The 24,654-nt window shown below is 43.6% G+C and overlaps 1 protein-coding gene across 4 annotated transcripts in view; it reads left to right on the top strand.

The window, feature by feature from the left end:
- dnah3 (dynein axonemal heavy chain 3) overlaps nt 1-24,654 on the top strand; it is a 217,313-nt gene that overhangs the window by 111,139 nt on the left and 81,520 nt on the right. For all 4 annotated transcript variants that reach the window (XM_068056265.1, XM_068056264.1, XM_068056266.1 and 1 more), the window contains 6 exons: nt 2,290-2,398; nt 4,152-4,265; nt 9,048-9,224; nt 9,829-9,920; nt 16,093-16,312; nt 16,768-16,902. In XM_068056265.1, the coding sequence (XP_067912366.1) occupies nt 2,290-2,398; nt 4,152-4,265; nt 9,048-9,224; nt 9,829-9,920; nt 16,093-16,312; nt 16,768-16,902 (847 nt within the window). The remainder of the gene's footprint in view (nt 1-2,289; nt 2,399-4,151; nt 4,266-9,047; nt 9,225-9,828; nt 9,921-16,092; nt 16,313-16,767; nt 16,903-24,654) is intronic.

Here is a 24,654-nt window from a genome sequence, read left to right as displayed (position 1 = left end):
TCTGTGTTGGAGATACGGTCCTGCCGCCTGATGCCAAGGATTCTCCGGAGGCAGCGAAGATGGAATGAATTGAGACGTCGCTCTTGGCTGACATACGTTGTCCAGGCCTCGCTGCCGTAGAGCAAGGTACTGAGGACTCTCTTGGCCAGTCTAGACATAGCAATGGATGCCTTTCCCATGCATTTGTTGATTTCTGCGTCGAGAGACAGGTTACTGGTGATAGTTGGGCCTAGGTAGGTGAACTCTTAAACCACTTCCAGAGCGTGGTCGCCGATATTGATGGTTGGAGCATTTCTGACATTCTGTCCCATGATGTTTTCTTGAGGCTGATGGTTAGGCCAAATTCGTTGCAGGCATCCACAATCCTGTCAATGAGTCTCTGCAGACACTCTTCTGTGTGGGATGTTAATGCAGCGTCGTCAGCAAAGAGGAGCTCCCTGATGAGGACCTTCCGTACTTTGGTCTTCGCTCTTAGACGGGCAAGGTTGAACAACCTGCCATCTGATCTTATATGGAGGAAAATTCCTTCTTCTGAAGACTTGAACACATATTAGAGCAGCAGGGAGAAGAAGATCCCAAACAGTGTAGGTGCGAGAACACAGCCCTGTTTCACACCACTCAGGATAGGAAAGGGGTCTGATGAGGCGCCGCCATGCTGAATTGTGCCTTTCATATTGTCATGGAATGAGGTGATGATACTTAGTAGCTTTGGTGGACATCCGATCTTTGCTAGTAGTCTGAAGAGACCACATCTGCTGACGAGGTCAAAGGCTTTGGTGAGATCAATGAAAGCAACTTGGAGGGGCATCTGTTGATCGCGGCATTTCTCCTGTAGCTGGCAAAGGGAGAACAGCTTGCCAATGGTGGATCTCTCTGCTCGAAAGCCACACTGTGCCTCAGGGTAGACATGCTCAGCCAGCTTCTGGAGCCTGTTTAAAACGACTCGAGTGAAGACTTTCCTCACTATGCTGAGCAGGGGGATTCCACGGTAGTTGTTGCAGTCACCGCGGTCACCCTTGTTCTTATAGAGGGTGATGATATTGGCATCGCGCATGTCCTGTGGTACTGCTTCCTCATCCCAGCATAGGCAAAGCAGTTCATGGAGTGCTGAAAGTGTAGCAGGCTTGGCACTCTTGATTATTTCAGGGGTAATGCCATCCTTCCCAGAGGCTTTTCCACTGGCTAGAGAATCAATGGCATCACTGAGTTCCGATTTTGTTGGCTGTTCGTCCAGCTCATCCATGACTGGCAGAGACTGGGCTGCATTGAGGGCGATCTCAGTGACAACATTTTCCCTGGAGTACAGTTCTAGGTAGTGCTGCACCCAGCGGTCCATTTGCTTACGTTGGTCAGTGATCGTGTCCCCTGATTTAGACTTGAGGGGGGCGATCTTCCTGATGGCTGGCCCAAAAGCTCTCTTAATGCCATCATACATTCCTCTGATGTTTCCGGTGTCTGAGGCCAGCTGAATACGACTGCATAGGTGTTGCCAGCAGTCATTTGCGCAGCGCCTGGCTGTTCTTTGTGCAGTGCATCTGGCTACTTTAAGTGCTACAGATGTTGGCTCGCTGGGGACTTTCTTGTAATTCAACAGTGCAATGCGCTTAGCGGCTATGACTGGTTCCAGCTCTTTAAAGTGAGATTGAAACCAGTCTGCATTCTGCTTCACACGTTTACACAGAGATACGTTATGCTGCCACAAATGTTCCTTTTTATATTATGAGGTTGCTTCTAATGGCAACCGTTCATCTGCTTTTGCCATCTCAGGCGGCGAAAACCTCCTGGAATAGGGTTTCCCTTCACTGTCTCTAACTATAAATGCAGCTGATGGCAAGTATAAACAGTGCACATGACCAGACTGTAGAATCACAGAATTGTTACAGCACAGAAGGAGGCCATTTGGCTCATCATATCTGCGCTGGCTCTTTGAAAGAACAATCTACCTAGTGCCACTCCCCAGCCCTGCGCATTCTTCCTTTTCGCATAACAATCCAATTCCCTCTTGAATGCCTTGATTGAACCTGCCTCCACCACACTGTCAGGCAGTGCATTCCAGATCCTAATCACTTACTGTGTAGAAAAAGTTTTTCCTCATGTCACTATTGCTGCTTTTGCCAATTATTTTAAATCTGTGCCCTCTTGTTTCTAAACCCTTGCGCTTTGATGCATGCTAAATGTAAATCTCATTTAAAATGACAAATATTCAGTGCAAGTAATTTGGCGAATCCAGATTAAGTTATCTTTAGTAACCTGATTATACTTACTGTACCTTTCCTGTGATACATCTAGGACATTGATGGGGGCCTTAAAATTAAATCTTGGTGGTGCCCCAGAAGGACCTGCAGGAACTGGCAAAACAGAAACTACAAAAGATTTAGCAAAAGCTGTAGCCAAGCAGGTAACTATCACCATGGGATGTTGTATGCATGCTTGCTGCTTTATGTTTTTATATTAACCCCTCTTGTATTTAAATGTATCAATTTCCTCCATATTTCCATTTGTTGACACATTACCCATCCCTTTATTCCTATTTTCCAATTTTATTGACATCGCTACCCTTCCATTTTTACATTTTAGATCATTATTGCTGTAGGCAGACAATATGTTTCCTCTTTCAGCAAAGAGAACATGACCATTCAGGCTGTGCTTTCTTCATTTCCAGCATTAATGTTATATAATGTTCAGTTGATAGTGGGTGTCCTTTGTTGCAACAGGTCTGGTACTTGCCCTCCTCCCCATCCCCTGGATGGAGCACTTCATTCGCACAAAGAACTGGCAAACTTCACTTAAAGACCCCTCAGGATGCATATCTAACTGAATTTTAAAGGAATGGTCAATTTAATTGCTATTGTTGATGGAAAAATTGTTCATATTGAAAATCTGCCAAATAAACTAGAGAAATTTTTGAAAACTGATTTTCAGCAGTTGTGCTGCTTTGCAAGGATGGTTTTTTTTGCATAACAGGTGTAAGTGAGCAGCTTGGATAGGATATGATAGCTTCATTGTCATAATCTGTCAGTTTCTCTGAGGAAGATGAGACTCAAAAGATGTAACACTAACAAAACACATTGTAAGGTGCCCTGTGAAGGGCAAGGATACAATATCCATTTTTAAGTAATAAGACAAACCTTTAACAAATTATCCTTTGACTGAAAATATAAGGCAGTTCCAATTCTAACATGTAACCTGTTAGATCATGTATAATCGTGTGATGTGGCAACTCATTTCAAAATTAAAAGGTGAGAGAAAGATCTTTGACCAGCATTACTGGGGTAAATACTCATCTTCACCACCTGGATGGTAATCTGGTGAAGTGGGAAGAATAAAAATCTGACAGGTTCTACAACAGGCAGGTGATCCATTCTGGCAGATACGGCCCCGGAGGTGAAGACGAAAATTCACCCACATCTTTATTTGCAATTTATGTTGCAATAAAGTGATTACTCGTATAGTGCAGGCTACGGGCTAAAGAGAATCAAATTGGTAAACATATTGGCCCAGAATTTGCTAAAGTGGGGCATCTCGCAGCCTATTCCATGAGTTGGATTTCTTTCCTCTTCCTTTGGCTCCAAAAATATTTGCGCTGCAAATTGCTGAAAGTGTGAGGCCAACGATGGGGTCAACCTCTATCTACTTAACCACGGAAAAGTAAGAAAAAGGATTCAAAAATGTAAAATTTTAAAAAGCCTCAAGGAACAATTTACTTCCTGCAGGAGTGAAAGTCCACAGTTCCAGTTGTCCTTTTCATGTCCACTGAGGTCAAGTGACATTACAGGAACATAAATCTCATCATCTCGTCGTTAAATACCAGTCCTAACTTTCTTTTAACAGTGCAAATACAGCAATTTCTTGAAACTTATGGGGGAGATTGATGGCAACCGAGGCTAATGACAGAGTGGCACAAATTGTCCAGTAATTTGTGGCAATTCGCAACTTATGCTGTATCGTTTCTCACCACAAATTATTGTTTTTTTTAAGACACACTAATATGCCTGTGTATTTAATTTGCTGTTATTCTCTCAGCAAGTTCTATGTCATTAAATTACCATAAATATGCCATTTGTAATGATCTCAGTCACAAAGCTGTGCAATGTTGGATGTTGCTGTTGAGTTTGATGTTCTACTTCACTTATTTTTCTTTGTCTTTACAGTGTGTAGTATTCAACTGCTCTGATGGTCTGGATTATAAAGCCATGGGGAAATTTTTCAAGGGTCTTGCCCAAGCTGGGGCTTGGGCCTGCTTTGATGAGTTCAACAGAATAGAGGTAATTGAACGTATTAAGAAAGATCAGGGCTATATAGTCACACATGTTTAATTTGGATAGCTTTTCTTGTTTATTAAGATACAGATGGTGGAATTCTCAATGAGTTGGAATTTGCATAGGATGGAGCTTAAGGTCTTCAATTTCACCCAAAGGATGACACTTATGACAATACAGCAGAACTTTACTGGAGCATCCAGGCTCAATTCCTGTATTGGGGTTTGAACCTATAACCCTCTGAGTTGTGTTCTTTTCAAATATTTTCACTCTTTTCGTTCCCATTTTCTTCCCTTCTCGCAGCATTAACAGATAGTTGCTGGTGCACATTTCCATGAGTGTCAGCTACTGTCCAGCACCTTGGCCAAGTGAGCAAAGACAGTGAGTATTGGTAGGATGGGTGATTAGGGTAAAATAAAAAGCAGCAATTGAGCCAGTCCTCATCCAACATTGATGCTCACACCCTTTTCCAGTGGAGATCTGGCAATCTGGAGCAAGAACCCTGGTTTGTATTTCTTCCCCCTCCACCTTCTGCCCCTCCCCCCAACTGAGGTGTGATGAGGTGAAATTTAGTGCTGCCACTACTTTCTGGCTGAGATAATTTAACTCAGCACAGCCAAGGGATTAAACCTGCATTCTCCCTGTAAGGGGAGCTTGATGATTACTTCTACCCGATTTAGTCCAGACAATACAAATGGGCTTGATGTAGGGAACAGGGTCATCCTAGGGTCTTAAAAGAGGTGGCTAGTGAGGTAGTAGATGCCTTAGTGTTAATTTTTCAAAATTCGCTAGATTCTGGAAAGGTTCCATCAGACTGGAAAGTAGAAAATATAACCCCTCTATTCAAGAAGTGGGGTGTAGGCAGAAAACAGGTAACTATAGGTCAGTTAGCTTGACATCTGTTGTAGGGAAGGTGTTCGAATTGATCATTAAGGAGGCTATAGCTGGGCACTCAAGGTAATCGGGAATAGTCAGCATGGTTTGTGAAAGGGAAATCGTGTTTAACCAATTTATTGGATTTCGTCGAAGGAGTAACATGCACTGTGGATAAAGGGGAGCCCATTGACGTACTGTACTTGGATTTCCAGAAGGCATTTGACAAGGTTATTGCACAAAGTAGGAGCTCATGGTGTAAGGGCTAACATATTAGCATGGATAGAAGATTGGCTGGCTGGCAGAAAATGGACAGTATGCATAAATGGGTCCTTTTCCGATTGGCAGGATGTGAAGAGTGGAGTCCCGCAGGGGTCTGTGCTGGGACTTCAACTTTTTACAATTTATATCAATGTCTTAGATGAGGGGAGCGTTGGCATGGTAGCTAAATTTGCAGATGACACAAAGATAGGTTGGAAAGTATGTTGTGAAGAGGACATAAGGAGGTTGAAGACTGATATAGATAGGTTGAGTGAGTGGGCAGAAATCTGGCAGATGGAGTATAATGTGGAAAAATGTGAAGTTGTTCACTTTGGCAGGAAGAATAAAAAAGCAGAATATTAAACGGAGAGCAACTACAGAATTCTGAGGTGCAGAGGGATCTAGGTGTTCTAGTGCATGTGTCACAAAAGGTTAGTACGCAGGTGCAGCAAGTAATAAAGAATGCTAATGGAATGCTATCCTTTATTGTGAGATGAATTGAAAATAAAAGTAAGGAAGTTATGCTTCAGTTATACAGGGTATTGGTGAGACCATATCTCAAACACCGTGTGCAGTTTTGATCTCCTTATTTAAGGAAGGATGTAAATGCATTGGAGGCGGTTCAGAGGAGGTTTACTAGATTGATACCTGGAATGAGCGGGTTGTCTTATGAGGAAAGGTTGGAGAAACTGGGCTTGTTTTCACTGGAGCTTAGAAGAGTGAGGGGAGACGTAATTGAAGTATATAAGATCCTGAACGATCTTGACAAGGTAAATGTGGAAAGGATGTTTCCTTTTGTGGGTTAGTCCAGAACTAGAGGGCACTGTTTTAAAATTAGGAGTCACCCTTTTAGGACAGAGATGAGGAGAAATTTTTTCTGAGGGTTGTGTGACTTTGGAACTCTCTGCCTCAGAAGGTGGTGGAGGTGGGGGAATCAAAGGTTATTGGGGGTAGATGGGAGTGTGGAATTCGAGACAGAAACAGATCAGCTATGATCTTATTGAATGGCGGAGCAGGCTAGAGAGGCCCAATGGCCTACTTCTGCTCCTAATTTGTATGTTTGTATGTACATATGTTCGTAACAGTCTCAAAAATTGGTGACACAAAAGTAAGACTGTAAGACACTTCAAAACAATAGCTTAGTGGATTGGGCAAACAGGTGTCAGGTACAATACAATGTGAATAATTGTAAGGTAGTATACCTTAGAAGGATAAACAAGGAATGTGTGTGTACGCTTAATGGAAAGGTACTGAAAGTTACAGATGAGAAGAGTTACCTTAAGTTCAAACACAATTTCCTGAAACTGCTATTGGCCCTCTATATGGCATTGTCTATGTGTATAGGGACAGAGAGTACAAGGGTAACAAAGTAATAAGTTAATACAAAACACTGGTTAGGCCATGCTTAGATTACTGTGTGTATTTTTGGGTGCTTCATCATTATGGAAAAGATACTAAAAGCACAGAGAGCATACAACACAGATTCACTAGGATGACACCAGGAATGGTAAATAATAGTTACAAGGAAATACATGAGACACCAGCACTATATCCACTGGAGATGAGAGGTGATTTAATCGAGGTTTTAAAGATTTTGATAGTGGGAATAGGAAAAGATAATATCCTGTGATTGAGGGGTCAATGACGAGGGTTCATTAATTTAAAATTATAACAGAGTGAGGAAAGAGGTGAGAAGACATTTCTTTACCAGAGGGATGTAGCTCATAGAATGCTTTGCCACAGGGTGTGGTTGCGATAGAAACCACCGTGTCTTTTAAGGGAATTAATGGATAAATATTTGAGGCAGAGGGAAATACAGGCCTATGCGCAGGCATGGGTGAGAGGTACAAGTATTTGAATTAATTTTGGATTGCTCTGCCAAACAGCCGCAACAGAACTGATGGGCCAAATGGCCTCCTTATGTGCTGTATGATTCTGTGAAAGAGATTTGGAGCCAAGAGGAGGGATATAGTGCTTTGCGGTGTCACCAGTGGCAAGAGCCTGCAATTGCATGCAGACCCAAAGCAGTTTTAAAGTATTGTAGCATCACACACCATCACATTAATAGGTGAATCCTATTAAAAGTATTACTGGGTAGATGTCACTGCATGGAACATGGATGTGGACACAATATTGAAAAGTCTACAAGAAGTGTTTACATATCACAGGAATCTGACTGATCTTAAAAGGTACAGATAGATGTCAGCAAGGAACACACTTTTGAAAGGCCAAATAAAATAAAATCAATGAAAATCAAATCAGATAAAGTAAAATGTCAGTGATGAGAAAGGATCAGCATCTACTGCCTTAAATCTTCGCTTACAGCATCCAATTCTGCTTTGAGCTACCCCAATATTTTTGCCTGTACTATCCCATGACTGTTCTGCCAGATTTGGGGTGGTTGCTGAGAACACAGGTAAGTTTAAGCCCCACATGCCATTGAATTAAGCCCATTTGTTTCAGTTTAATTCCATGAAACAATCCAATTCCAATGCCAGTAATAATAAATTAATACAAAACACTGGTTAGGCCTTGCAATGGAGACCCTAGTAGAATGTTGTTGGAGAGTCCCTTCATCTTCTAGTGACATAAATAGAAAGTTCATCTTTCATATCTTCAAAATGAAAAAAAATGATAGCTTGAATGTAGTAACTATGGCCCAATGGTGTTGCCAATTGTTGATCCAACAACAAGCAAATGGAGATTTGGAATTGTGCTATTAAAGCAACATTGTCTTTCAAACATTGTGTTTGAAATCCTTTTTTTTTGCTAAAGGAAAGGACCCACAGAAAAGCTATTTGTTGCTTCACTCCAGTCTTGTCATGTGCAAATGGATGTGCTTTGATTTTATTTACAGGAGCATGTTCCATGTCTGCAAATCAGCAGAACAGGGTTTGGCAAAACAGTTTTTCTTGAATGTGGTTCAGCTTTAAATAGTAGATTGTTTTATGTGTGGTCTGGGGTTGTTGAATTTTTTTTTATAATTCCACATTAAGGCCCCGATCTTAAAGTGGGTGTCAGGTGGGCGGGTAAGGTGCACACAAGCCCTGAAGTGAGTGGGGAGTCCGGGGTCATGGAGGCACTGCTGATCTTATTTACCTGCCTAGGCTTCTTCTGGCCCATGATCCTGACGGGGAGGCTGTCATTGCTCCCCAACTTAGGCCTGTGATTAAAATTGCTGATCAGGTCATGATGACACCATAGGACCCAATCTGGATATTGAAAGAGTTCCCGCTGCCTTCCTCCGGGTGTCCTACTCTCCTGCTCAAAGAAAGCAGGTTAACATCAGGATATGGCAGGAAGGCAGCGTGATCAGAGTGGGTAAGTGACGACATCATTTTAACTACCTGTACATTACAGTATCATACTGCACTGATACATCTAGCATTTTATAGATTTAGTGCAGAAGTTATTCTCCCTCCCCTCTTAGGTTTCCAAATTATTTTCCCATTCTTTGGGAATTTTTAAGATGACTTTGATAGTTGTTATAATCCTGAACATGTCCTAATTATTCAAAATAGCATCAGCCTGTTATAAAACAAGATCATTAATTTATTATCTCTATGGTCCACATAATGGAGCACAGAAATGAGAAAAGTAATGTGGAGTTTTTAAATCTCGGTGATAATGTCAAATTGTTATTTTGATCCCTAGGTGGAAGTACTGTCTGTAGTTGCACAACAGATTCTCAGTATCCAACAAGCAATTATGCGACATCTTAAAACATTTTACTTTGAGGGTACAGAACTTACTCTCAACCCAACATGCTCAGTCTTTATTACCATGAATCCTGGATACGCAGGCCGGGCTGAGCTTCCAGACAACCTTAAGGTAAAACTCAAATATTTATTCCTGATTTTATGATGCAGTAAAATATTGAACAAATCCTAGTAGTTAAATTTGGAAATAGTTGCATCTGGTATATATAAAAACAAAATAGTGACATTTAAAAGGTACTTATAAACATTATGCTATACAGGTAGATTTTCTAACTGTATTTTTCATGAAAACATGTTCCTAACTGTTTGAGGACTGAAATATAAATTTTTGAGGTATGCCTTTTTGAAGTATATGCTGCATATTTGAAATTTATTTTCCCAATCCCTCCCTAAAAGATTTTTTCCTTAATATTACGTGATAGGTATGAGCTAAAGCAGAGGTTTAATGCTAAAAGCCTTTGATGAGTTCTCTTTAGTTGTTTGTGGAATTAGAATTTGCAATTAATTAAATAAACTCCATATGGTTATTTTTGGGCAAAGGATACCACAGCTCTTGGTGGGCTGACCTGCTGGTGTCATGAATTCAAGTGAAGGAAGGTATCCTAACTTGGTGATTGGGCTCATTCTCTTTTTAAGGTATTAATGGTTGAATCTTGTTGACGACCCTTTGCATTGTTGAATTACTTTTAATTCACCTTTTGCTCTATTTACTCCAGGCATTGTTCCGTACAGTTGCTATGATGGTTCCAGACTACGCTCTGATTGGTGAAATTTCTCTTTACTCTATGGGGTTTATTGACTCACGAAGGTAATAAGGAAATTTATTTTCACCCGTTTTAAATCCTTTTTAAACTGTGGCCAGAAGTATCCCTTATCTACTAGGACACTAAAAATCTGTGGGCTATGCTGAGGTCATGTCTCCCAGTGCCCTCCAGTGCTGACCCTGCACTTGTGGGAGGAGTGTGAGGACACCTCAATACCAGACAGATGGGTGCAGGTGCCACTTTGGGCACATCTCTTGTGCTTGCTTGCCTATGATGGTCAGAAATTTTAGTGCTTGCCTGCCTTGTACGAATTACCCAGTAGCCCCTAACCTCTGCCATATCATCCCTGATCCTCCTATGTTGCAAAAGGCAGATTCCTTCTGAAAACAAAAATCTGAGAGGCTTTCTTTGGGGCTGCAGACCACGTTCCTGGCCTGGACGCAATCAGTGGGACCTGTATCTGCACATATGGAGGCTGGTGTGTTTCACCTCACTGACTGTATCGTTCTCCACTGACAACGCTGGATCCAGACTCAACCAAAGAAAGTGGGAGTTCCTAGGTGTAGGGAGCCACTTTCACTGGTTCCACCCTCTTACTGTTATTGCCTTATAAACGGAAGACAGGAATTCTATTCCTTAAAAGGCAAAGAGGAATTTGCCAGAAATGCGTGACTGCCATTTTCCTGCCAATTCCTCTGATCACCTGCACAGTTATGGCGGAAAACCAGCAGAATCCCCAAGGACGTTTGACTCTATATCTATTTGATATTATGTGAATCAGTCAGTAAAATATCAGCACATTAATGAGTTTTACCTCATGAGCACCAGTAGGGATAATGCTACATAAATTTTAATTTTGCATTATGTAACAGTTAAATACAAGTTAAGTAATCAGACATGCCTCCTACTTTTTTCCATAATGTATGATAGCTATGATCTAAAACTGGTAGGAGTCTTTAATGGAGTCTCATTAGTTGTTTTGGATTGTTCTTCACCTAGAGGTTGCTGTAGTCTGGTTCTCCCACAGGGAGCAGCCAGCTGAAGATAAAGCTGCCACATCTTTTTAGATGAGTGGCCAATATGACCTGTTTTTCTCTTAGTCTTAACGCCTGCCTCTGGTTTAACTATACCCAGGAAAACTGTTCCATCAGTGGCAACATGCCTCGGGAGCCAAAGTTAACCACGGCAAGAGCGAGGCCATGTTCTTTGGGAACTGGGCTGACCGATCCTTTGTCCCCTTCACCGTCAGGTCAGATTACCTGAAGGTGCTGGGGATATGGTTCGGAAGGGCCGGGGCGTGCACCAAAACATGGGAGGAGCGAGTAGCCAAGGTACGACAAAAGTTGGGCATGTGGGGGCAGCGATCTCTCTCCATTGTGGGTAAGAACCTGGTCATCAGGTGCGAGGCGCTCACGTTGTTGCTCTACGTGGCGCAGGTCTGGCCCATACCCCACTCCTGCGCCGTGGCAGTCACCCGAGCCATTTTCCGCTTCGTCTGGGGATCGAAAATGGACCGGGTCCGGAGGGACACGATGTTCAAATCTCTGGACATGGGCGGGAAAAATGTACCCAACGTGGCCCTCATCCTGATGACCACCTTCGTGTGCGGCTGCATCAAGCTATGTGTAGATCCCCAGTACGCAAACTCCAAGTGTCACTACGTGCTGAGGTTCTATCTGTCCCCGGTGTTGCGAAGGATGGGCCTGGTCACATTGCCGCGGAACGCTCCGTGCAGTTGGGCGGCGCCGTACCACCTATCCTTCGTGGAGCAGTTTCTGCGGAAAAACACCTTTGACCACCGGTCCATCAGGCAGTGGTCTGCACGGAATGTCCTCAAGGCCCTACGGGAAAAGGAAACGGTGGATCCTGTCGGATGGTTCCCCGAGCAGACCGTCAAAGTCATTTGGCGGAATGCCTCATCACCAGAACTTTCAAACAAGCACCAAGACGTAGCTTGGCTGGTGGTGAGAAGGGCCCTCCCCGTCAGATCCTTCATGCACACCCGAAGTCTCGCCCCCTCCGCACAGTGCCCCCGCGTTGGCTGTGGTGGGGAAGAGACGGTCGCCCACCTCCTCCTGGAATGTGCCTTTGCAAAGCAGGTGTGGAAAGAGATGCAGTGGTTTTTGTCAAGGTTCATCCCAAGCAGCTCTGTAACACAGGAGTCTGTGCTCTACGGGCTGTTCCCAGGGACGCACACCGAGACAAACATCAACTGCTGCTGGAGGACTATCAATTCGGTGAAAGACGCCCTTTGGTCTGCCCGAAACTTGCTGGTCTTCCAGCGCAAAGAGTTGTCCACCACCGAATGTTGCAGACTGGCACATTCCAAGGTCCAGGACTACGTGCTGAGGGACGCACTAAAGCTTGGGGCAGCCGCAGCAAAGGCTCAATGGGGAAAGACCGCAGTGTAAGGTTCCCCCACCAAGCTAGACTGAGGGGCTGGATCCATGGGAAACCCCTCGAACTGTATCGTTAATATTCTCAATTGCTGTAAATGTAAAACTGTAATTGACATGACAATTGTGTAACGGAAGGGTTGGGAAGAAACTCATGACAGTCTTGAAGGAAACTGATCTCCCTTGCAATGTTTGTATTTTTTGGTGCTGTTTGGAAACTGTTTGGCAATGTAATTTTTACAGATTTTTATGACTAAAGTATATTTTGGAAATTAAAAAAAAAAAATCAGTGGCAACATGGTCATTGCTGTGTATGAGTACATTTCCATGATAACATATGGGCAGAAAATCCGCAGCCCTTTCTGTGTATTCCCTCCATAAGTCTGGCAGGGATGAAGCAGAAGGGCTTTATATTAGGTCAGGACCCAGACACATTGAGTCCAGGATTCCCCAGTAGTTTCCATGAGGTATTGGTTGGGATGTGGTCTCCCAATCATGGTGGTGCATGTCAGAGGGAGGAGCATGGCTGGATTGGGATAGACTGGTACACCGAGTGTGTTTGAGATAGAAATGCAATATTGTACCAATGTGCCTCCTGGCTTGCCATAGTCATGTAACCTCTACCATGAGGCACTCTGACTGCATGCAGCCATTACAGTCAGTTTCATTAAAAACAGTACACACCAGACTGGTATGCTGTGAGCTCATAACGTGGTGTCAGAGTGGAGCTGAGATTGAGTGGTGAAGAGGCACAGCTACAGAACAAAGGCCACGAGAATGGTCACAACTGCTAAAAGCTGCAAAAAGCCACGTGAAGCCACAGAAAAGGAACAAAGAAACAGCTGAAAGCACAGGGTAAGACAAAGGCTGCATATTTTTCTCTGTCTGCGCCGGCCAAAATGAAAGGTGATATGAGACAGAAGTGGCAGTTTTTCCACTCTCAATGGCAAAATTACAAAATTGCGACAGATTTAATTAACAAACCACAGCAGATGCAAGTAGCTACACTTCTATCACTGTTGGGGAGAGACTGTTACAAACTGTATTCCACCCTAAATCTGTCTGAAGAACAAAAAAAAAATGGACAACAGAAATTTTGAAAGCCTTGAAGGCACGCTTTGAACCCCAAGTGAACGTATCCTATGAACGGTATGTGTTCATTATTAGGGCCCAAGGTGAAAAAGAGTCCATTGATCACTATGTGACTAAATTAGCACAGCTCACAGAATCCTGTGAAGTTGTGCAACTAAAAGATGATCTAATTAACGACAGGATTGTATTAGGCATAAGAGATCCCGCAGTGAGTGCATGTCTACTGAGAGAGGAGAAACTGACTCTCAGGAAAGCAATTGACGTGTGCAGAAGCGCTGAGGTTGTAAATCAGCAGCTAGAGCATATTCATGGAAGAACAGACCGAGCCTTGCATTATGCTGATAGACATTCCAGGCCGAAGGGACAGAAAGATCACAAAGGGCAGAATGCAAATACTGCGGAGGACATCATGCACAGGAAAAGAAGGCATATCCAGCGTGTTCTCACTGCAAGAAGCTGAATCATTTTGCATACAAGTGTTTGGCTAGAAGGAAGCACAACAAGAAGGTACAGATGGCCACTGGAGAGATATCAGCCAAAGATTCTAACGAATCACTATACAACACACACAGGTTGGTTCAGACAGGTCGATCAGTGATAAATGATGTGTGACTGTTGGAATGATGACTGCAGAAGGAGAATATCAAGTCAACAGAAAGTTCCAGATAGACACTGGTGCGTCATGCAACATCATGACCTTCACAGACCTGTGCAAAGTGGCTCAACATGGTGATCCAAAAATGAAGTCCTCAAAAGTAAGGTTGAGACTATATGATGGCATCATAATAGTGCCAAGAGGACAAGTTACTCTAAGTGTCCATTGCAATGACAAGAACGAAGATGCGGAGTTCCAAATCATATACGGCAAACAAAAGCCACTCGTCTCAACCAAAGCAAGTCTAAAGCTTGGACTGGTAACCCTCAACATGCAAAAAGAGAAATCCCAGAAGATGGCCTGCAGGAGTGGGCACCGGTGCTAGAACGAGAATGCCATTGCCAGTTGCAAGGCAACGCAAGTCATACAGGCGGCGAGGAAGAGGAAGATCAGGCAGTCGTATGCTCAGGCGCCCAAGGTGGAGACTGTGCGGAAGGAGCGCTCAGATTCCGCAGAGCGGGCAGACAAAATCAAGATGAAATGGCAAAAGCCAAATTTCATTTTGACAAAACTGCTGAACCCTCGCCAGAATGGAGCATTGGAGAGCCAGTCAGGGTACAAACCTTCAATGCTCTCAACAAGAGTCAGCCCGAGTGGCAACTTGGGACCTACATAGAGCAATTGTCGCCTCGATCATATGAGGTGACAGTGATGGACCAGATACACTGTCACAACCGCAGGCACACACAAACTGGAGAAGCTGTTCTGTCACAGCAGGCGGCCAATCAGGAAGATGAGAACTCACCAACTGCACAGACCAAAGTACAACCATCAGCACCAGCGGTCCACAGCACCCAACAACGGAAGTGAAACAACAACAGTTACTAAGGCAATAAGTGACAAGGGAATGACACTTGCCAGAGGAGGAAAATCAACCAGATTAGCAACCAACGACAACGCGCACGTGCACCATTAAGAGACCAGCACAATTTAATGACTGTGTGCAATGCATGCGCAGAGACTGACCAGAATGACGAACCACTAATCCATGAGAACAGTTGTGTGCATAGTGGGTAACTTGGGCAACTTCCAGTGTAAATGATAATGCATGCAAATGTTTTTTTTGTATGAAAAGGGGGATCTTTGGGATAGAAATGCAATACTGTACCAATGTGCCTCCTGGCTTGATGTAGTCATATGACCTCTACCATGAAGCACTCTGACTGCAGGCAGCCATTACAGTCAGTTTCATTAAAGACAGAGTACACACCAGACTGGTGTTCTGTGAGGTCGTAACAGAGTGGGACCAGGCATACCGGCTTGCAGTATAGCAGAAATAGTACCTAGCTGGAGCTCCAGTCTTAGCCTGGACTTCCAACCATAGACAAAAATGTTAAGGCTCTTTTTGATTTTTGTAGGAAGGTACCTGATGGGCAGCACTAAAATATCTTTGGAGTGGCAGCTCTGGAAACTATTCCCCAGACACGTCAACACAGGCTGCACTTTCTGGCTTCCTTTGGTAGCCAAATGTGAAAGATGCAGTTGCTCTCCAGGATTGCTTAAGTTACATGAGTTCTCCCAGACCCCACATATTTTAGTAGAGAAAGCACCAGAGGTGGGTGGATCAACACGCTGCACATTTTCGGGACCTATGTTTTCACATATACACCCGTGTACCTTATACCTCATGGTGTCACTGGTTGGTCATGTTGCACATTCACAGTGTCCAATTTGTCTATCCTGACCACAGCTGGAAACCTGAAGCTGAAATTCCCATCTGCACATGCTTTTTCCCTTGGAACACAGTTTAAATCTGGTTCACAGAGAACCAGGCAATATAACTTGAAAGTAAACATGAGAGAGTGGCATATTTAAACCCCAGCCTGTATTGGCAAAAACCTATAATACAAATAGTGGATCTGTCGCATTAATCCTTTACTGTACAGTATTGTGTGCTGTTAACTCTCTTGCCCGGTGGATTGCCTGTTTTGTTTCTTCATATCTCAGCTAATTCTGTACATTATTAGAACTTAAAATAATTGTGCTAGACAAAATAAAGTAAAATTTATAGGACCAGTACATTTTTGTGACACTCTTCTCTTTGCTTCCTCCCCCACCCCATCCCCCCTCCAGTCTTTCCCAGAAGATTGTGGCTACCTACCGTCTGTGCTCAGAACAGTTATCGTCACAGCATCACTACGATTACGGTATGCGTGCAGTAAAGTCAGTCCTGACTGCAGCTGGAAACCTGAAGCTGAAATTCGCAAAAGATAATGAGAGTGTACTGCTGTTACGAGCCTTGATGGATGTGAATTTAGCCAAATTTTTATCCCAGGATGTACCTCTGTTTCAGGTATATTTTTGAGATCTTTTTTTTAAAAACAAAGTTTCCTGAGAGAAATTGATTGACATGCACCACTTATTAATTGTGAGCAGATCTCTGTGAAAATGATCATTTAATACAGTAAGGAAATAGTGCAGATAAATGATCTTGCACAGTTTGAATGTGACAAAGCACAACGTTCAGGTTTAAGGAAAAAGAAAACCTCAAGTCTTAGAAATATGAAACAGAAATTAAACATGCTGACCAACAACCAAAAAGATAACAATTTCGATGAGGCCCAGAGGCAAACTTAACTTATATTTTCTGGTATTAATCGACTGGCTTTGTATTGTCTGCATTTTCAGTTCTTAGCCCAGGTCTGGATGTTCAAGTCCAAGCATTTTCAGCATTCTTGGGATCAGCGTGCAATAATAAAAAGCCGTGTAAACCATTGTTAAAATGCAACCTCTGTCTTGTTGCTCTAGGGAATTATATCTGATCTGTTCCCTGGTGTGGACCTCCCTGACCTAGAACGTGAGGTTTTCCTCCGTGCATTAAAGAACAACATCAAGAAAATGAAGCTTCAGCCTGTTCCATGGTTTATTGAAAAGATTATTCAGGTCACTTTTAATTGTTTTAAGCTGGTCATCAGTCTGTTGGCCCATCCTATCATTATCTCTCTTTCTGATTGTGTTACCCTCCACAACACTTGCAAATGGTAATGTGCTTTTTCCCTTTTTACACCCAGGGATAGTTATTAAGAGGGGCACAAACAAGACAGAATTCTTTGTTGACCCACAAAAGGTTAATTTACTGAGGCCAGTCACTGTTATGTTGCCAAATAAATACCAACAAATTAGGGACTTTCCAGTGGGCTTTCACATTGCTAAGGCAGAATCTATTGAGACATTCAGCAGGAATGGGGTTCACAATTACATGGTAAAAATTAACACAACTGGTTGGATAAGTCAGAATTTTAAAAAAGAATTAATTGCTGCGACAAATGTTGAGTTAAATCTAAAGTTAATAGAATTGTCATGCTGAAACATCTGCATTGGACATAAAGTTAGAGAAGAATGCATTGAAAGGACTTTCAGGCCACCCCTGGAAATGATTAATATTGCATTAACACTGCTACCACCATTATGATTCACCACACATAAAGCGCACTCCTTTGCCTTCTTGAACCTCCCTCCCATATGCGTTCTATCCTTACCTCTGATGCCTTGTGTCACACCATTAAATATGAGGCTACCCCTTCAGATGTCAGCCTCCTCCTCCGATATCACTTCTCCAGTGCAAGCTTCCATCCATCCCAGCTACTCTGTAACTGCTCCCTTATCTCCCCTCCTTGCCTTATAGGACTCACCACTCACATTGAGATCCAACACTGCTCTCTCAATCCCGCTCCTCAGTACTCAGCTAACTTCCTTCTGCCCATGTATCACAGAATCGTTACAATGCAAAGGGAGGCCATTCGGTCCATCGTGTCCGCACTGGCTCTCTGAAAGAGCAATTCCCTCAGTTCCATTCCCCTGCCTTCTCCCTGTAACCCTGCACATTCTTCCTTTTCATATAATTGTCTAATTCCCTTTTGAATGCTTTAATTGAACCTGCCTCCACCACATTCTCAGGTAGCGCATTCCAGACCTTAACCACTTGCTGCGTAAAAAAGTTTTTCCTTGTGTCACTTTTTCTTATTTTACCAAATACTTTAAATCTGTGCCCTCTTGTTCTCAATCCTTTCATGAGTGGGAACAGTTTCTCTCTATCTACTCTGTCCAGATCCCTCATGATTTTGAATACCTCTATCAAATCACCTCTTAGCCTTCTCTTCTCCAAGGAAAACAGTCCTAACTTCTCCAATCTATCTTCATAACTGAAATTCCTCATCCCCGGAACTATTCTCGTGTATCTTTTCTGTACTCCCTCCAATGCCTTCACGTCTTTCCTAAAGTGTGGCACCCAGAACTGGATGCAGTAGTCCAGCTGAGGCCGAACTAGTGACTAGTGAACAAGGTCCACATAACTTCCTTGCTCTTGTACTCTATGGCCCAATTAATAAAGCCCAGAATACTCTATGCTTTATTAACCGCTTTCTCAACCTGTCCTGCCACCTTCGATGACTTATGCACATATACACCCAGGTCCCTCTGCTCCTGCACCCCCTTTAGAATTGTACCCTTTATTCTATATTGTCTCTCCATGTTCTTCCTACCAAAATGAATCACTTCACATTTCTCTGCATTGAATTTCATCTGCCACCTGTCTGCCCATTCCACCAACTTGTCTATGTCCTTTTGAAGTTCTACACTATCCTCCTTACAGTTCACATATGTTCCAAGTTTCGTATCATCTGCAAATTTTGAAATTGTGCCCTATACAGCAAGGTCTAGGTCATTAATATATATCAAGAAAAGCAAGGGTCCCAAAACTGATCCCTGGGGAATTCCACTACAAACCTTCCTCCAGCCCAAAAAACATCCATTAACCACTACTCTTTGTTTCCTGTCACTCAGCCAATTTCGTATCCATGTTGCTACCGTCCCTTTTATTCCATGAGCTACAAATTTGCTCAAGTCTGTTGTGTGGCACTGTATCAAACACCTTTTGAAAGTTCACGTACACCACATCAACAGCATTGTCCTCATCAACCCTCTCTGTTACCTCTTCAAAAAAACTCCAGCAAGTTAGTTAAACATGATTTTCCCTTAAGAAATCCATGCTGGCTTTCCTGAATTAACTCACATTTGTCCACCTGACTATTGATTTTGTCCCGAATTTTTTTTTAGACGTTTTCCCCCACCAACGTTAAACTGACTGGCCTGTAGTTGCTGGGCTTATCTTTATACCCTTTTTTGAACATGGGTGTAACGTTTTCAATTTTCCAGTCCTCTGGCACCACCCCCAGAGTCTAAGAAAGACTGCAAAATTATGGCCAGTGCTTCTGCGATTTCCACCCTCACTTCCCTCAGTATCCTTGAATACATCTCATCTGGTCCTGGTGCTTTATCCACTTTAAGTACAGACAGCCTATCTAATACTTCCTCTTTATTAATTTTAAACCCCTCTAGTGTCTGACTTACCTCCTCTTTTAACATTGCCTGGGTTGCATCATCTTCCTTGGTAAAGACAGAAGCAAAGCATTCATTTAATACCTGAACTATGCCCTCTGCCTCCATGTGTAAATCCCCTTTCTGGTCCCTAATTGGCCCCACTCCTCCTTTAACCACGTTTTTACTATTTATATGCCTGTAGAAAACATTGGGATTTCCTTTAATGCTAGCTGCCAGTCTCTTTTCATGTTCTCTCTTTGCTTCTCTTATTTGCTTTTTCACTTTCTTTTTGCTTTTTCACTTTTTCACATTGGGCGGCACAGTGGTTAGCACCCCAGCCTCACAGCTCCAGCGACCCCGGTTCAGATCTGAGTATTGCCTGTGTGGAGTTTGCAAGTTCTCCCTGTGACCACGTGGGTTTCCACCGGGTGCTCCGGTTTCCTCCCACAGCCAAAGACTTGCAGGTTGATAGGTAAATTTACCAGTGTAAATTGCCCTTAGTGTAGGTAGTTGGAAGGAGAATTGAGGAAAGGTGGGGATGTGAGAGGGAAAATGGGATTAATGTAGGATTAGTATAAATGGGTGGTTGTTGGTCAGCACAGACTCGGTGGGCCGAAGGGCCTGTTTCAGTGCTGTATCTCTCTCTATGACTTCCCCTCTGGATCTCCTATATTCAGCCTGGTTCTCAATAGTATTTTCTATCTGGCATCTGTCATAAGCACAGTTTTTCTTCTTTATCTTAATCTCTACCTCTTTTGTCAGCCAGGGAGCTCTGGATTTGTTTGTGCTAATTTTTCCCTTCGAAGGAACATATCTTGACTGTGCCCAAACTATCTCTTCTTTGAAGGAAGCCCATTGTTTATCAACCAGTTTTTCTGCCAGCTTTTGACTCCAATTTATTTGCCCCAGCTCCATTCTTACCCCATTGAAGTTGGCCTTTCCCCCAGGTAATTATTTTTACCCTGGATTGCTCTTTGTCCTTTTCCATAGACAGCCTAAAACTTATGATATAATGATGACTATCCCCTAAATGCTCTCCTGCTGATACTTGATCCACTTGGCCCACCTCATTCCCAAGAACCAGGTCTAGCAGTGCCTCCTTTCTCATTGGACTAGCAATATACTGTTGTAGAAAATTTTCCTGAGCACACTCTAGGAACTCTTGCCCCTCACACTACTATTATCCCAGTCTATGTTTGGATAAGTGCCCCATTATAGCTACCCTATTGTTTTTGCATCTCTCTGTAATTTCCTTGCAAATTTGTTCCTCTACATCCTTCCCACTTGTTGGTGGCCTACAGACAACACCGAGCAATGTAACTGCACCTTTTTTGTTCCTCAGCTCTAGCCAAATTGATTCTGTCCTCGACCCCTCTGAGACATCTTCAGCCAGACGTACCGAGTTGATGATCCATCTCAGCCTCCTCTTAAAGTCCCCAGCATCACAGATGCCAGACTTCAGCCAATTCAATTCACTCTGTGATATCAAGAAATGACTGAAGGCACTGGATACTGCAAAGGCTATGGGCCCTGACAACATTCCGGCAATAGTACTGAAGACCTATGCTCCAGAACTTGCCAGGCCCCTAGCCAAGCTGTTCCAGTACAGCTACAACATTGACATCTACCTGGCAATGTGGAAAATTGCCTGGGTATGTCCTGTACACAAAAAGCAGGACAAGTCCAACTTGGCCAATTACTGCCCCATTAATCTACTCTCAATCATCAGCAAAGTGATGGAAGGTGTCATCAACAGTGCCATCAAGCAGCACTTGTTTAGTAATAACCTGCTCAGTGACACTCAGTTTGGGTTCTGCCAGGGTCACTCAGCTCCTGACCTCATTACAGCCTTGGTTCCAACATGGACAAAAGAGCTGAATTCAAGAGGTGAGGTGAGAGTGACTGCCCTTGACATCAAGGCATCATTTGACTGAGTATGGCATCAAGGAGCCCTAGCAAAACGGATGTCAATGGGAATCGGGGGAAAACTCTCCACTGGTTGGAATCATATCTAGCGCAAAGGAAGATGGTTGTGGTTGTTGGAGGTCAATCATCTGAGCTCCAGGACATCACTGCAGGAGTTCCTCAGGGTAGTGTCCTAGGCCCAACCATCTTCAGCTGCTTCATCAAAGACCTTCCTTCAATCACAAGGTCAGAAGTGGGGGTGTTCGCTGATGATTGCACAATCTTCAGCACCATTCGCGACTCCTCAGATACTGAAGCAGTCCATGTAGAAATGCAGCAAGACCTGGAAAATATGCGGGCTTGGGCTAATAAGTGGCAAGTAACATTCACGCCACACAAGTGCCAGACAATGACCATCTCCAACAAGAGAGAATCTAACCATCTCCCCTTGACATTCAATGGCATTACGATTGCTGAATCCCCCACTCTCAACATCCTAGGGGTTACCATTGACCATAAACTGAACTGGAGTAGCCATATAAATACCGTGGCTATAAGAGCAGGTCAGAGGCTTTTAATTCTGCAGCAAGTAACTCACCTCCTGACTCCCCAAAGCCTATCCACCACCTACAAGGCAAAAGTCAGGAGTGTGATGGAATACTCTCCACTTGCTTGGATGGGTGCAGCTCCAACAACACTCAAGAAGCTTGACACCATCCAGGACAAAGCAGCCCGCTTGATTGGCACCCCATCTACAAACATTCACTCCCTCCACCACTGACGCACAATGGCAGCAGTGTGTACCATTTACAAGATGCACTGCAGCAATGCACCAAGGCTCCTTAGACAGCACCTTCCAAACCCGCGATCTCTACCAACTAGAAGGACAAGTTCAGCAAATGCATGGAACACCACCACCTGCAAGTTCCCCTCAAAGCCACACATCCTGATTTGGAACTATATCGCTGCAGTTCCTTCACTGTCACTGGGTCAAAATCCTGGAACTTCCTTCCTAACAGCACTGTGGGTATACCTACCTCACATGGACTGCAGCGGTTCAAGAAGGCAGCTCACCATCACCTTCTCAAGGGCAATTAGGGATGGGCGATTAAATGCTGGCCCAGCCAGTGACAACCACATCCCTTGAATGAACAAAAAAAAATTTCCACATGGCAACCTACACCTGCACTTGACCAGTCTTATTAACCCACTCTGTCCATTCACATACATGCACATTAACCCTAATTCAGACTTTATTACTTTCTCCTTTACTCTGACCCCACCTAATAATGTGCTATCTATCTCCCCCAGTATTTTGTGCACCTTGATATTCCTCTCTGATACTTGCATCTGCTTCCCAAACCCCCGACAAGTTACCAGTTTTGCTTCCCTCCAATCTGAGCTCCCTGTCAGGTTCTCATCCCCTCCCCATCAAAATTCGCTGGATTCTGGAAAGGTTGCATCAGACTGGAAAGTAGCAAAATATAACCCCTCTATTCAAGAAGTGGGGGAGGCAGAAAACTGTTAACTATAGGCTAATTAGCTTGACATCTGTCGTGGGGAAGGTGTTGGAACCGATCATTAAGGAGGCTATAGGTGGGCACATAGGAAAAACTCAAGGTAATTGGGAATAGTCAGCATGGTTTTGTGAAAGGGAAATCATGTTTAACTAATTTATTGGAGATCTTTGAAGGAGTAACATGTGCTGTGGATAAAGGGAAGCCCGTTGACGTATTGTACTTGGATTTCCAGAAGGCATTTGAAAAGGTGCCACATAAAAGGTTATTGCGCAAAGTAGGAGCTCATGGTGTAAGGGCTAACATATTAGCATGGATAGAAGATTGGCGGGCTGGCAGAAAACAGAGAGTATGCATAAATGAGTCCTTTTCTGATTGACAGGATGTGAAGAGTGAAGTCCCACAGGGGTCTGTGCTGGGGCCTCAACTTTTTACAATTTATATCAATGACTTAGATGAGGGGAGCGATGGCATGAGAGCTAAATTTGCAGATGACACAAAGATAGGTAGGAAAGTATGTTGTGAAGAGGACATAAGGAGGTTGCAGACCAATATAGATAGGTTGAGTGAGTGGGCAAAAATCTGGCAGATGGAGTATAATGTGGAAAAATGTGAAGTTGTTCTCTCTGGCAGGAAGAATAAAAAAAGCAGAGTATTTCTTAAATGGGGAACAACTGAATAATTCTGAGGTGCAGAGGGATCTAGGTGTTCTCGTGCATGAGTCACAAAAGGTTAGTATGCAGGTGCAGCAAGTAATAAAGAATTAAGGAATTTAATAAGAAGGAATGCTATCCTTTATTATGCGAGGAATTGAAAATAAAAGTAAGGATGTTATGCTTCATTTATACAGGACATTGGTGAGACCACATCTCAAGTACTGTGTGCAGTTTTGATCTCCTTATTTAAGGAAAGATGTGAATGCGTTGGAGGCGGTTCAGAGGAGGTTTACTAGATTGATACCTGGAATGAACGGGTTGTCTTATGAGGAAAGGTTGGAGAGACAGTGCTTGTTTTCACTGGAGTTTAGAAGAGTGAGGGGTGACTTGATTGAAGTATATAAGATTCTGAAGGGTCTTGACAAGGTGGATGTGGAGGGGATGTTTCTTCTTGTGGGTGAGTCCAGAACTAGAGGGCACTGTTTTAAAATTAGGGGTTGCCCTTTTAGGACAGACGAGGAGAAATTTCTTCTCTGAGGGTTGTGCGACTTCGGAATTCTCTCCTTCAGAAAGTGGTGGAGGCAGGGTCATTGAATATTTTTAAGGCGGAGGTAGATAGATTCTTGTTAGGCAAGGGAATCAAAGATGATCGGGGTGGATGGGAGTGTGGAATTTGAGACAGAAACAGATCAGCAATGATCTTATTAAATGGCGGAGCAGGCTCGATGGGCTGAACGGCCTACTTCTGCTAATTCGTATGGTCGCATGGACAATTTATTTGAAACCCTCCCCATCAGCACTAGCAAATCTCCCTGCAAGGATATTCGTCCCAGTCCTGCTAAGAAGCAACCCATCCATCTTGTACAGGTCCCACCTGCCACAGAACCGGTCCCAATACCTCAGAATTCTCATGCCCTCCCTCCTACACCAGTTCTCCAGCCACATGTTGAACCACTCAATTCTCCTAATCCTATGCTCACTTGCACGTGGGACTGGGAGTAGAGGTCTGCTCAGGTTGGGAAAAAGGAACAGCGGACCCGACCCCGACCCAACTATCCCTTTACTTACCTTCCGACTGGGAAGCTCCATGAAGCTGCAGCGCATGCGCGATGACGTCATAGTGATGTCACTCGCTCACTGCGCAGACTCAGTTTCGTCAAGGAATCCCAGCTCAGGTAAGTTTTTTAAATTTTTAATACTTACTGGCAGTGCACTTACCATGTGTGTCCGGCCCGACC

The sequence above is a fragment of the Heterodontus francisci genome, chromosome 24 (assembly GCF_036365525.1).
Source record: "Heterodontus francisci isolate sHetFra1 chromosome 24, sHetFra1.hap1, whole genome shotgun sequence".
Classification (NCBI taxonomy): domain Eukaryota; kingdom Metazoa; phylum Chordata; class Chondrichthyes; order Heterodontiformes; family Heterodontidae; genus Heterodontus; species Heterodontus francisci.
The sequence above is the reverse complement of the archived record's forward strand: the minus strand, read 5'-3'. Positions and strand labels throughout refer to the sequence as shown.